Source organism: Chaetura pelagica, unplaced genomic scaffold, assembly GCF_000747805.2.
Source record: "Chaetura pelagica isolate M959 unplaced genomic scaffold, ChaPel_1.0 scaffold401, whole genome shotgun sequence".
Lineage (NCBI taxonomy): Eukaryota > Metazoa > Chordata > Aves > Apodiformes > Apodidae > Chaetura > Chaetura pelagica.
The window spans coordinates 625,073-639,493 of NW_009952259.1; the positions used below are offsets into that span (position 1 = coordinate 625,073).

The 14,421-nt window shown below is 39.5% G+C and overlaps 1 protein-coding gene across 1 annotated transcript in view; it reads left to right on the plus strand.

Annotated features, from left to right (window-relative positions):
* Positions 1–11: 11 nt before the first annotated feature.
* The window catches only part of NADSYN1 (NAD synthetase 1), a 19,426-nt gene continuing 5,016 nt past the window's right edge, over positions 12–14,421 (plus strand). The window contains exons 1-19 of the mRNA XM_010007424.1: positions 12–96; positions 161–221; positions 627–743; positions 1,610–1,663; positions 2,044–2,133; positions 2,993–3,044; positions 3,757–3,845; positions 5,097–5,214; positions 6,777–6,908; positions 7,543–7,617; positions 7,785–7,909; positions 8,101–8,149; positions 8,816–8,918; positions 9,598–9,766; positions 10,109–10,244; positions 11,479–11,585; positions 12,345–12,476; positions 12,943–13,012; positions 13,799–13,927. Coding sequence (XP_010005726.1) covers positions 12–96; positions 161–221; positions 627–743; positions 1,610–1,663; positions 2,044–2,133; positions 2,993–3,044; positions 3,757–3,845; positions 5,097–5,214; positions 6,777–6,908; positions 7,543–7,617; positions 7,785–7,909; positions 8,101–8,149; positions 8,816–8,918; positions 9,598–9,766; positions 10,109–10,244; positions 11,479–11,585; positions 12,345–12,476; positions 12,943–13,012; positions 13,799–13,927 — 1,893 coding nt within the window. The remainder of the gene's footprint in view (positions 97–160; positions 222–626; positions 744–1,609; positions 1,664–2,043; positions 2,134–2,992; positions 3,045–3,756; positions 3,846–5,096; positions 5,215–6,776; positions 6,909–7,542; positions 7,618–7,784; positions 7,910–8,100; positions 8,150–8,815; positions 8,919–9,597; positions 9,767–10,108; positions 10,245–11,478; positions 11,586–12,344; positions 12,477–12,942; positions 13,013–13,798; positions 13,928–14,421) is intronic.

Here is a 14,421-nt window from a genome sequence, read left to right on the forward strand (position 1 = left end):
GGCAGGCCGCCATGGGCCGGGCGGTCACCCTGGCCGCCTGTGCCCTCAACCAGTGGGCCCTGGATTTTGAAGGCAACCTGGAGAGGATTTTCAGAAGTGAGTGGGGCTGCGGGGCCGGGCCGGGCGGGCCTGAGCGCTGTTTAATCCGTCTTTCCTGTAGGTATTGAGATGGCAAAGAGCAAAGGGGCCCGGTACCGGCTTGGTCCGGAGCTGGAAATCTGGTAAGTGGGCTTTGTGGTTCGCTTTTGGTTGGTTCCTGGTTCATTGCTGGAGAGCGGTCAGGGCTCATGCCCAACGTGTGGCTCGGTGGGAAGGAAAGCATCGTAGTTGCAAGCACAAGGTGGGTTCTCCTGTCTTGGCAACGTGACTGGTACCCATCATTTTTGACCTATTTCAGCTAGCCCTTTTCATTAAAACTGCAGCTCTTTGAATTCTGACCAGGCTGCTGCTGTGGAAAAGGAACTATCCCACTGATGCCACAGAGTGCTGCCTGTAGGGATGATACTGACCGTGCTGCTTCTTCATGTTCTGTGTAAATTGCCTGTGTGGGTGAGGTGTGCCTCGTATTGCAGAAGTCCCTTGGTTGTGGTGTCTGAATTCTTTCTCTCTTACATTTTTACATGCAGTGGGTATGGCTGCTCGGATCACTATTACGAGTCTGACACGCTCTTGCATTCATTTCAAGTCCTGGCAAAGCTTTTGGAGTCTCCAGCTACTCAAGATATTATCTGTGATGTGGGAATGTAAGTTTTTTCCTGTACCTGTCATAATGGTGTAGGTCTCTAAGGAAAGCTTCCTCTGCTGTGTACCTGGATAGTGAGGGCTCCACATCAAGCTTCTAAACACATCTTAGGAATTGCATTACTTTCCCTTTTGATTACCATGGCTTAAACTGCAGCATGCAAAACACTTCCTGAGAGGGAATCCTTTCAAAGATTTCTGGTGGTTGAGCTGGTCAGGGGAGAAACTGGGTAATTACAGTTATTTATTTGAAACATTAATGGGTGGGTACCCAATTGCTGTGGGTAGGAGTATGATATAATAACACAAAGGGCTTTATAAATTGACTCTCTTTCAGCAACGTCAAGGCTAAAGTAATTTGTTTTGCCTTGAAGACATCTTTAAACAACATATGTGTATGTCAGAATCACTGACACCATTGTAAATTACATGCTGACAATGACCATTGCTAAACTGTAAAATTAATGTGTGTACACCTACTTGTTAGTGTTGATACGAGTGTGTAAAGCTAGTTTTATTTTGAACTAGCCTGATAGTATCACAGGAAGTCAAGTTTAATCAAATATGTTAGGCCAGCTAGGGGGATTCTTCTGGTTGGCTTGTGTATCTCAGGCCTGCCAGTCATCTGGCCATAGTTGATAAGTCTGGGGCTGACAGAATGGTCAGTAACTCTTGATTTTTGAAAACGACTATTTGGATTAAAAATTAGAAGCTAAAATTTGATAAATTGCTTTGTTTAATTCTCTTGAATGATACAGTGTAGAATTGTCTTAAAAATAGTTTTTGAGCAGTGAAGTAGATTCTGTAGCTTTTCTAGATTTCCTTTACCAAGCTTGGCCATTGGTAACTTTGCTTCTTATTTTCACAGGCCTGTTCTGCACAGAAATGTTCGCTACAATTGTCGAGTGATCTTCTTAAATAAGTGAGTAGTCCTTTCTGTGTTTTGGTGCATTAGTGTATCCTTTCAGAGACTTGTTTGGCCTTCAGGAAAGATTCTTCAGTGCTGTGTAAAGTGATGGAGTTGTCATGATTCATAACTATTAAACTTCAGAGAGCCAACCCATGTTTGCCATTATCTCTTTATCCTTTCTGAATTTGTAGAAACAAAATCCTCACTGCTTTCTGAAAGACTCCAGAAAGCCCTTAAGTCTGCAAACAGAAACTTTAAACCTTATTGTATGTAGGAGACATTTAATGTACATCATAACAGAAAAAGAGTTTGTATTAATCAGTGTTTTTATTTGGTCTTTGGTTGTACCTCAGGTCTTAACTTGCCCTTTCTGTTTTGTTTTATGTTTTAAGAAAAATTCTTCTGATCAGACCAAAAATATCCCTGGCAAATGCAGGAAACTACAGGGAACTTAGATGGTTTACCCCGTGGAACAAAGCAAGGTAGGATGGCTACCATTGCAATTGTGTGTGAAAGCACAGCTTGCCTTTTGCAGCCACGGGCTGAAATCTCCATAGCAGTCCATCTGTGCTGCTACAGGGTGGGCTAAGCAGCTAAGCTACATAACTGAAGTTCAGCTAAAAAGTTTATTAAGTCCAATCCAACTCTGAATTGCTGAGCTGGAAGGAAAAGTGTGGCTCAGTGATCCTGCAACCAGTGCAGCGGTGTTGTTTTCTTTGTGTCTAGTTTCTAACTGTGCAGTTCAGGATTGGAAGAGTCTGTGTTTATCTGCTTGATTGCTGTATCCAGTTCAATATTCAGTGGGGAAACAACGTTACATGGATGAGCTCCACCAGAATTTTAATGACTGCAGAGGATGGAAGCTACGTACCTTATGATGCTCCAGAATGGGCTTGATGTTCATCCCTGATGCCATCCACTCACCCTGTAGTTCTAACTTGGTGGTATCAGTAAATTAATTCTTAGAAATCCCCTGAAAATCTGTCTTCTTAACCCCAGTCAATCTGAGTTACTTGTGTAGTGACACTGCAAAAAGAGAAACTTCCATTTGGTATTTGGCTTGCACACTGTGTTCTTTGTTAGGTCTAGTTCATGGCTAGGATGGAGCCTTGTCTACCATGCATTTCTGAAGCAGGGGGATGTTGCTGGCTGTTGATCTTAACGTTTGAATACTTTCACAGAAAGTATGAAGGCTGTTTTTCCCAAATGTACACAGCCCCGTACAACTGAAACACAATTTCTTTAATCAGTATTAGCAGGTGACAGAATGTGGGGATTAGAATCACTTTTTATGCTGTGATTTACATAATGGTGTATTCATGACCTATAAACCTGCTTTAGGCAAGTGGAGGAATATTTTCTACCTGGGATCATTCAGGAAGTGACTGGACAGGTAAGTTTTTTACACTTTTAACTTCAGTATCTTTCAGATTCAGCAATTTAAATGAATAGAATTTGTGGCATAAAACTGTAATGCACCAAAATGTGCTGTCAGTCATGTTGCAGATTCGTAGGTTTCAGTAATAGTTCCCAGTTACACTACATGAGAGCATAATTTGAGTTTATGTTTTTATTTGGCAGTGAAACACATACACTTCAAATTTGCCTCATTTGTTTATATGTACAAGATCTTGAAGACTGTCTTATTTTGCACAGTTCTGGTACTGAGTTTATCTGTGCTTGAGACTAGAAGTATGTGTTTGAGCTAAAAAAATGAAAATGTCACCTTTATTCAGAAGGGATTAAAACATAAGTTATTTCCTGCTAAAGCATGAGCATGATTCTTTGAAGTCTCTTTTTTAGATTATTTATTTAATTCAAAAGTCTTGTCCTGAAGCAAAGCACTGTACCCAAATACTACTGTGATTTTAACACAAAATTTCAGTACAATCCAGAGGTTTGCAGTTTAGAGCTTTTTTTCTTTTTTTTTGCTTAACTTTGCTATAAAATGAGGAAAGGTGTGATGTGATTGATACTGAGTCACTCACTGCACATAAGTCAGTATTACATGTTAAGATTTTTTAAAAGATTTGTAGTTAACTTTTTAGCATTTAATAGATTCTTTAAAGTACATATGTGTAAAGATGCTCTTGGTTTTTCCTCAGGAAACTGTTCCTTTTGGGGATGCAGTGCTAGCAACCAAAGATACCTGCCTAGGGGCAGAAATATGTGAAGAACTCTGGGCACCAAACAGGTAAAGGAGAAGAATAAATTAAAAGTAAATGAAAACATACCCTGGACCTGCCTAAAATAAATGTTTGAAAACATCTGCTTATAGTTCCAGGGAGTATATCTTTCAGGAAAGTACCAGTAAGCTAAAATAGTAAAATATAATTAAGAGCAATAAATACATCATGGGAAAGACTTCACTAGGCTAGATGCAGGATGGCAAAAGAACCTTTAGGTGGTTAAGCTAAATTCATTTGAAACAGAAGGAAGCAGAGAAATACAGAAAAGCAGCAGAATGAAGAAGGTGATCTGAGGAAAAAAATGACAGATAACTATAGTGCTCCCATTCCAGGTATTGTTCAGGTTTTATTCAGCCTGTGCTTGAAACATCCTCTCAGCATCTACCTCTGTAAGATCTAGTCAGACTGGTGGCAAAGTTATTTTGTATCAATTTTGTACTATCAGTTTTGTCTAGTAATTATAATTCCATATTATTGCCACTTGCTGTACCTGATCTCAGAAATCTTGTAACCAGCATCAGACAATTCATAAAGACAATGCAGATGGAAACAACAAAAGGTAACTGAGGGAAAGCAAAGCCTAGTGCCTTTAGGTAATTATTTACTGTTGTTTTAGTTGCTGTTCCCATTTAAAGTTCTTCCCAACCACAAAGAAGATCCCATCACAAAGATCTGATGTGAGTTGAGGGTGGAGAAATGGTTACATGAAAGCTGTTGCAGTTAAGAGAAAATAAACTAAGTGTTCCCCCTGTTTTTCCAAATCTCCCAGTCACAGGCATTAATTAACTTAAAACTGCAGAAGGTAGGGTACAGGCAAAGATGGTTTTTTTTAGTATTTCTTGATACTGGAAAAAGAAAAAAGCAGTAAAAGTCATCTTCTTGTGGTTGTTTGCTTATGCTTTTGGATTTACTAGGAGAGAGGAGAAATGGGACAAGTGGTGTTGCTAGAATATCTCAGTATTGCCCTTTCAGAACAAGATTGTCTGTCTTTCTTTGAGACCCAGATTTTATGGAGTAAATTAGAAGGCATTTCATTTAGAAGAGAATGAGCCAAAGTCCTTCCCTTTGCAACCACTTGACAGAAGAGCCAAGCATTGCAAGAAAACAGATGTTTTTGAGAATCCTCTGTTTGACCTACGACATGCAGAAAACTGGCAGTGACAAAGATGGCTTTATTTGTGGTTTTAAATGATACCTGCAGGATTCCCAGTGCAGTATTGCCAGCTGAATTTTTTTTCTGCCTTTTGCTTTGACAGCCCTCATATTGAAATGGGACTTGATGGTGTGGAAATCTTCACTAACTCTTCAGGGAGTCACCATGTGCTCCGGAAGGCTCACACACGGGTGGATTTGGTGAATTCTGCCACAGCAAAGGTAGATGCTAAAAAAAAAATACAATTAATTTTTTGGCTATGCACCTCATTTTATGTCAGAACAGTCTCCTGTGACAGAACATAGCATTTTCATCACCTCTGTCTGGTCTGTGGAGCAGTGGACTAAAAGAGAGGTTGGTATTTGTATGAGATAGAGGAGATGCAAACCTACTTGAGTGTGTGTGTGGGGGGAACCCCCTTAAGAAGCTGTGCATGGAAGCACATAGTTCTGCACTGGCAAGCCAACTGTAAAATCTGTCCTTCACACACAAAACTCTTATCTCTGGAGACTTACACTGTAAAAATATATTTGATCTTGATCCAAATTCCATTAAACTGAAGAAAAAAAAATTGTGGTTGTATAATGGATAGAAAATAGTTATTCAGGGTAATTGCCTTTCAGTAATTGGAAGGATGAAATGTTGAGTCCACTGCATAGAGAGGGCAACCAGCTTGAAAGGCTGTAGTTGAGTGCACGTTCTGCATAAAGGGCAAACAAACAGTGGCTGTGGTTGCTCCCCGAACTTACCTGTTGTGAAGGACCAGGTATTTCCTTACACGAACATGAAATGTCCTTTGAGTCAGCCGACAAAACTGACTTAACACGGCATCTCCACACAGTGCTGAACCCCCTCTGTGTGTGTGTGGGGGGGGGGGCAGCTGCTACAGGGGAGGATCCGCGGCCGGAAGCAGGGGCGGGACTAGGTCCCGTCTGATTGGCTGAAAAGCCCTCACGGATCGTGACACCTGTGCCTAAGCAATCATCCTCAATATGATCCATGTGCTGAATTGGCAGCTCATTACCAGCTCCTAATTCAGTCAACGCACGTATAAAACCATTAAAAAAATCTCTTTCATTGCCTTAAAATGGCAGTTTCTTTCCCATTTTTGTTCACATAGCAACACTGAGTTGGAGGAATATCAGTAATTGTATCAGGAAGGGGAAATAGAAATCAGTGTTTACACTCAGACTTTTTATTTTCCCCTGTCATCCTCTTACTTAAAACATATTTTTCTACTCTGAAAGCTCGACTTGTTTTAAAAAAAAGAAGACATTTAGTTATTAGATTGTTATCCTGTCTAACAGTGATGGAGACAAAGTAATGAATGTACATTGCACTGTGAAAAATGTTTAATTTGTACGACAGTTTTGTCATTGTAATTTGACGTGCTTTGGTTATATTTATCTGTCCTGTCCTCAAATATCCAAACACAGCTTCTGTCATCATCTCCCTGCTTTTCTCAATCTCAATTTGAATTTAGAATTCCAGTTTAGAAGTGCTTTAGGCTAAGGGAATGACTCTTCTTGTTAATAACAGCAGACTGTCTTCAAACAGTGTGAAAAGGACAGAGCTTGCTTACTACATTTGGTTATGTAATTACTTGTTTCTGTTGTTTGTATCACATGCAAATGACAAAAGAGAGAGACCCAAATATTATTCACAATGTCAAGACAGAGGAAGAAGGACAGGAAGAGAGAAAAAACATTTTGCCTTCTAACATTCTGTCAGGTGCTATATTCTAACAAGCATTTTGTTGTCTGCATGTTTGTTTTCCTCTCAGAATGGTGGAATATATGTCTTAGCTAACCAGAAGGGTTGTGATGGTGATCGTCTCTATTATGACGGCTGTGCCATGATTTCCATGAATGGAGAAACAATTGCACAAGGATCCCAGTTTTCACTTGATGATGTGGTAATGTATTCAACCTATAGCTGCTAGTTACAGCTGTAATTAGTATGAATTCATTTATGTTGACATTTTAGGTATTAGATCCATGTCTCAAGGCTAAAAAGATAGATTTTTACAATGTTGTTGAACTAGTTGCAAGGTTTTTCCTAGTTACATTTTCCAGATCTGACCTACAGGAAATCATCTGCTTTTGTGAGTGAGAAGTTGTCACAGTGGAAAAACTTCATGCAAATGTTGGTTTATGCCATCACCATGTTTAGGAGACACCCTGTTAATTTATATTCCCTTATCTAAGAAAAAAAGGACAAAGGTTGCTGTGTTCTAATTTTGACACCATTTGGTAAACAGAAGGGTTGATAGGTTGAGCTTTACTTGAAAAAACCCTTTCTCAGTAGTTCTGTCATCAAAGCTGTAGTTTTCCTCACATTATGTGCCAAATTAATCTCTTTCCTCAGTCCCTATCTTGCTTTTTCCTCCTGTCCCTGCCTCAACTGATAGTGAACCTATTGTTCAGCCCTCTGACAAGTGCTGTACATTTGTGGTTTGTGAGTTCCCAATGCTTTTTGTAGTCCAGGCCTGTCAAATGTTGTTTATCACTTTGTGTAGAACCAATCTAATGTTGAAAGCCCTTCCACAGGAGGTGCTGGTTGCCACTCTGGACCTAGAGGATGTTCAAAGTTACAGAGCAGAGATTTCATCTCGTAACTTAGCGGTAAGAATTCCCTACAGGGGTTGTGTTTGGAAACTCTGCCAGATTTAAATAATTACTACATTGAAAAAGTATTTGCATGTCTTGATTTTCACCATAGGCCTGATGTTTTGTAGGTGTATGCTACATTAAAACTGCTGTCTTCCCAATTCTTCTGTGCTATTGCTTAGGCAAGTAAAGTGAATCCTTATCCCAGGGTAAAAGTGAATTTTGCTCTGTCATGTTCTGATGATGTAGCTGTACCTACTTGTGTGCCAATCCAGTGGAGGCATCATAGTCCTGAGGAGGAGATCAGGTGAGCACATAATTTGTTGCTTGAAAATTATTTTGATTAAAAACAAAAAAAGGAAAAAAAACTACAACCCCAAAACATAAGATTACATTTAAGTACAGGAAGGATCTCATTGGAAGTGCATAGCAAATATGTCGACTTGCTTAGGTCTTTTTCCATAACCCTCTTGTAAAAAGCACGTTCTGTCATTTCAGTCTTGGCCCTGCATGTTGGCTTTGGGACTACTTAAGGCGCAGCAAACAGGTAAGAACAACTGGTTTTGTTCTTTGCCTTGGTGTACACATCTTCTGTGCCTTAGCAACAGTGGAGATTGCTGTCTTGTGCTGCTGTTAGTGAAAGGTGATATTAGTCCAAGGTGCAGGGTGTCAGTTTTTCACTGATTTTAAGTCAGATTTAAAATCCGTATGGAAGGTGAGACTTCAGTACGCTGTTCAGACCTTTTCCTTGGGAATCATGCTTTCTTTGAAAGCAACACTCAAGCTTACCTAATAAAGGGCATTTCTTTTTCCTTGAAACATCTTTATTAGTAAGAAAAATAATTTAGTGGCATAATGGAGATATTTTAAATAAGCAGTGGCACTAACTAGTAATTCAGGTCAATAGTGTAATATGTATATGAAAAATTTAATCCTTTTGATTACCTCTACTGTCTTATGAGAGGATAAAGATGTATTGCAAGGTTTCCTAGCCAAAGGGTTTACACTGACTACTTGTTTGAGTGTCTAGTTAATAAGAGTTAAGAGGGTTTGCTAGGTCTGTTTGGTTGGTTTGTTTTTTTTTCCCCAGCAGAATATAAAAAGACTTGAAAAATGCACATGTAATTCATTTTCAAGAATATGTTTCTTAATGGTACAATACAGATTTTTCTAATTTTACTGGTTGGGACTTGTTTCTTGCTCTATTTTCAAGGCAGGATTTCTCCTACCTCTTAGTGGTGGAATTGACAGCTCTGCTACAGCTTGCATAGTGTACTCCATGTGTCACCAGGTTTGCCTGGCAGTCAAGAATGGAAGTAAGTATATGTACATGTCTGGCTAGGCACGCTTACTGATGGTTGCAGACAAGTTAAAATTAGCTGGGTGCAGTAGAGGCAAGAGGTAATTGATGGCAGACTCTTGCCCAGTTGTTCTAATGGAATCCTTTGTGTGTCTTCAGAAATTCCAGCAAAAATGTGCATCCAGATTCAGGTTATTTGTGTTGGCTTAATAATTTTCTTCTTGGGTTTAAGAATTGGATGTGGAACTCAGACTGGTTTCTATCTAGATTGTAATTCAAAATGTTGGCTGATGTAGTTTTTGGATTTTAGTCATTATGAGAATTTTCTCCTGTTACATTCAGCATTACAAAACATGGTTAGGCATGGTTGAAGCTCTTTAACTGGCTTTAAGTAAACTATATGCATTTAGCCAAGCCTTTGTATGTATTTGATGGTATATTCTGTGAAGTTTCTTTAAGGCATAGAATGAAAGGATTTAATATTTCTGTGTTCCAAGATCAGGAGTAAAATCAGTTATTCTTTTGTGTGGTCTATAAAATATGTTTGGGGATTTAGATGATGGAGTCATCTTATTTGTGAGGGGCAGCGTAAGGCTTCGTTGGAATGCAAGGACCATGCAAGATCCTTGCATGTCCTGGATAGCAGGAGTGCAATAATTTCCACTCTTGTTCTGTTTCTTTTGCTTTGCCCTCAGATGCAGATGTGCTGGCTGATGCACGCAGGATTGTGAATGATGAGACTTATGTCCCTGAGAAGCCTCAAGAACTTTGCAAGCGCATCTTTACCACTTGCTACATGGCTAGTGAGAACTCCTCCCAGGACACTTGCAACAGGGCTAAACTTCTGGCTGAGCAAATAGGCAGGTACAAACTGAGAAGTGCTGGGGAAAAAAAACCAAACCATGTTCTGGCAAAGACTTCCATATAAATCTTTTAAGCTCTAAAATAGGAAAAAATAGGAGAGGAATAATGGGTGTGTTGAGGAGTGTTATAGGCAGTGTTATCTAAGTTTGTAAATGTGAGGTAAACTTAGAAGCATTTGGTGAAGGACATGGAAGTTTGGAAACAGGCTCTGGAAAGTGTTACTCTTCATATTGAGATAGTAGCAGCCTTTAAAACAATTTCTGGGTGGGCTTTTTTTCTTTAATGCTATTTTATCTAGTCAGACCGTGCGAGTTGAGTCCCTTCTGCTTGAATTCTTCTCAGCTATCACATCAATCTGAACATCGATGTGGCTGTGAAAGCTGTTGTGGGAATTTTCAGCGTGGTGACAGGTCGAACTCCCTGTTTTTCTGCCTGTGGAGGGACCAACAGAGAAAACCTGGCACTCCAGAACGTGCAGGTGTGTTTCATATAGGCTGAATCAGATCAGACAATTTCTATTTAAAAAGAGTACAAAATGGTAAAGTAGCAAGGGGGCCCTTCATCTGAGTTGCTCTGAAAACCTGAACTTCTGGTGTGTCTCTGAAGGTTCGTGGGTTTCTAGTAAATTCTTGTCTGCAGCAGAACTTCACAATCCCACATAACTCAGGGGAAGACCAAGATAACTATCGTTTGTGAGTGTTACAGGATGATGAGTGTCACAGTTTGACTCAGGTCCGACAACAATGCTCTCGATCCCCTCCCCCTCCCACCCAGGTAGAGAAGGAGAGAGAGAAAAAGAGAGAGACTTGGCTGGATTGAAAACTAAACTACACAGCTTTAATTAAAACACTAATGAATCATACAAGAAAATATATACAATTATATACAGATATATGGGCAAAAGCCTCTTGCCTCCCCCCCCACCCCAGCAACTCCCACAGCACTTCCCTGAACTGGGAAGAGTCCCGAGGAATCCCGGAGCTGCTGCTGGAGAAAGCAGAGAGTTATGGGGGTCACGAGAGATCAAGCCTGAGGATCGACGGTGATGGATGAACAGAGTCCTCCCCGGACACCGGCCATGGACGGAAGAGGAAGGGAAGAAGAAGGAAGGAAGTTGTCTTCTTTGATCTCTGACCTTCCTCTAAGCTTACGTAGATATATGGAATGGAATATCTTTGGCCAATTTTGCTGTCTGTCTAACTCAGCCTCCTACGGGGGGGTCACAGATCTCCCCACAGTGTCTGAGCCGGCAGAGTGCAGGTGCGGCCTTGAAGCCTCAGTAGTTAGAAAAACATTCCACTGTCTTATCAGCCCAGCAGAACACACTGTTGCTAGTTACAAGAAAGCTCACTGAAGGAAAAAAAATCAGTAAAAAGAAAAATTGGCTTCATTCTGGCTCAAACCAGGACAATGAGGAAGAAACAGTAGATGTCTGTATCCCATCATTGTGTTTGGTGCTTAGAAAAGCATCCTGATGGAAGAGTGCCAGGTCAGAAAGATGACCAGCAAAATATTCTAATAGACAGGTCTTAGTCCAATAGGATTTACATCTGTTCAGCATCTTCTCCACAAGACTATCCTCTTCAGATGAACATTTACCCCTCTCACATTTTGTTCTTTATGGGTTTGTTTAGGGAACTGGTTAATAAAAATGGCTGGGGAGAAAGTATTCTGCTTTGTAAATTTGTTTTGTTTTTCATTTTGCTTTGCAGGCTAGAATAAGAATGGTCCTTGCCTACCTGTTTGCTCAGCTGACACTTTGGACCCGTGGGATGCCAGGGGGACTTCTAGTGCTAGGATCAGCCAATGTGGATGAGAGGTCGGTGACAGTTTGAAATCTAAAACCAGGTGAACTGGGGAGAGTTTGCTGAATTTCTTTTCAACTCTAGCAAATCTCAGTGTAGATTATTACTCAGAAGAGGTAACAACCTAAGAATACACTGATAGTAGTGAAATTGATGTAAATATTGAATCGAACTGAATGGAAGACTGTGTGTTTTTTGGAAGTTTAGCCAAAGTATTGCCATAGTTTTCAGTAGAGCCTGCCTGTGCAGTTACCAGGTTAACTTTCTATTCTGTTATTTCTTGTATTTTCAATTGCTGTAGTAGGAGTTAAGGTGAGAACTTTGAGCTGAAAAACAGAATAGAAAAATAGTTTTAAAAATCTGAGAACTGTTGTTACAGCTGACTATTGGAAGATTAAAGTAATCCCTATAAGACTGTGGCATTGTGAACCTCAAAAACAGGGAGAGGAGTGTTTGCTTATTCGGTGGGTGTTGTGGGGTTTATTTTTTTAATTGTTTGGGACATTATTTTATTAGTTTTGGAGCAAAAAAATTACCTTAGCATGGGCAGTTTTGCAGTGCTTCATAATTGTTTAAAATACCATCTTCCTCCTGGCAAATTCGTGGCTTTAGGATAACCCTGTTGCAGCTGAACACCTGTTTGCCCCTTGTGTATAAATACATTAATGATATGCAGTCTGTTTCTCCCTGTTTTTATGCAACATGTTTTTTCTATATAGCACAAACCTATTACATATTATCCTTTATTAAATAAAATTTCCTCTCTTGCTCAGTCTCCGAGGCTACCTGACCAAGTATGATTGCTCAAGTGCTGATATCAACCCCATTGGAGGAATCAGCAAGACTGATCTGAAAAACTTCATACAATATTGCATTGAAAATTTTCAGCTCACGGCCCTCAGGAGGTGAGTAGTGAAGTGGTGCATTTGCATGCAGTGTATCATGGGCTTTATGATTTGGTTTTCTCTACTAACAGAGCTAAGATGCAGTAAGTATTGCAGATGCTAGTCAAGAAAAGTCTTCTGCACATCCCTCTGGTTTTCAGTGGTGGTGTTAAACCCTTCACAGTGTAACTGGCTGGGTGCTGAAAATGCCCCCAGTCTTAAGAGTTACTGTGTGCAAGTATTTGTGGTGTTAATTCCACTGAAGGAACTGTTTGAATCAGATGCTTTATTTTTTTTGTTTAAACCATTGCTTTTTAAACCTGGAACTGCTTGCAAGTACTGCTTCTTCAGTGTTATCTAGTCACTTAGCAGTTTATGCCCTGAAAAGGTTTTGAATGAAACATTTGACTTTTAACAAACCAGACTGTTAACAGTACTCATAAGACTGAGTAGTCTTAATGTTTTTCTTTTTACCTTTTCTTTACAGTATCATGTCTGCTCCCCCCACTGCAGAGTTAGAGCCCCTAGTGGATGGACAAGTGGCTCAAACTGATGAGGTAGTGGGCAGTGACTTCAAAATGCTCTGGGACCCCTAAGCCTTATCCCAAAATTTGTTTTTTGTCCAGTAACTATTGTTTGTCTTGTATGTATCCATGCTTATTGACAAGCATATTGTAAACAATCTTAAAGCCACTGGCAAGGCATTGGTATCCCACAGCAGTCTTATCTATGTTGACAACAGTTTCCAAAACAGCAAATTAACTTAAAAAAAAAAATAAATATATATATATATATATATTGGGCACTTAGAAGGATGGGTGCTCTGAAATTCAGTTTGTTTCAAATTTCTTAGTATCAAAAGAGTCAAATCAGGGTCTTACTGCTATTAAAATGACTGATGGCCAAGCCCTTCCTCTTCTCCCCCGCCTTCTCTTTTCTATCCACTTGAATACTAGAGGACTGGTAACCCTAACCACTACTTCTAGGGGCTGTTGGATATTTAACTGTAGGACATTGTGAAACTCTTTATGATAAAGCAAAGCGTTGCTCAATTACTTCATTTGGCTTTACCTTAATCATATATACTACATCTGAGCAATTAAGTTTTACATTTAAGCTATTAAGTTTTCACTGGCCAAATCAAATATATTAATGGAAGAATTTAAAATCTCCCATTCTGCAGAGATTCCAGGTGTGTTTTTTTTAATTCTGCTCATAGTATTACTCTCTTTTTGATAATTGGCAATTTAATTTTGGTGTTTGTTTGTAACTGCACCATAAAACTATTCATTATAATTTCCATAGTTGAGATTTTCAATGACTTTCTGTGTGTCTGATTTCAGGCAGACATGGGGATGACGTATGCAGAGCTCTCAATCTATGGAAAATTAAGAAAAATTGCAAAGGCTGGACCTTACAGCATGTTCTGTAAGCTGGTTAATATGTGGAAGGAAGTTTTTACTCCAAGAGAGGTAATACAGAATAAAAAATAGTCATTCAGCTTCTTTGCCAAAATAGACTGTGTTTGGAGAAATGTTGAGTAGAGTTCCTTAAAATTAAAAGGGATAGTTTAATTACTCTGTGTTTAGAGATTATTTTATGACTGTAGCAGAATATGCTGGAAAAACTGGGGTGCATCTCTTAAATTAATGGAGCTTCTTGTCTATGTTGCAAATTGTTTGAAAAGTGGTAATTTGAAAACAGTTACTTGAGCACTGTACCTTCAGGGGAAAATTCTTCCCTGAAATACACCTGAAAGCCTTTGGCTCTTACTTTGAAAGTCTGTCTACACTGAAGAACTGTCTGCTTTGCTGCTGCACAGTTCTTCCTTTCTTGTGCATAAGGGACGAAGTTCAGATTGTGGTAGATAATTGATGTAATTGTTAATGGAAGAAAATGGATGTGTAAAGCTGGAACACATTCTCACCTACATTTTTGAAATACTAAGAATTGTTATTTGATTAAA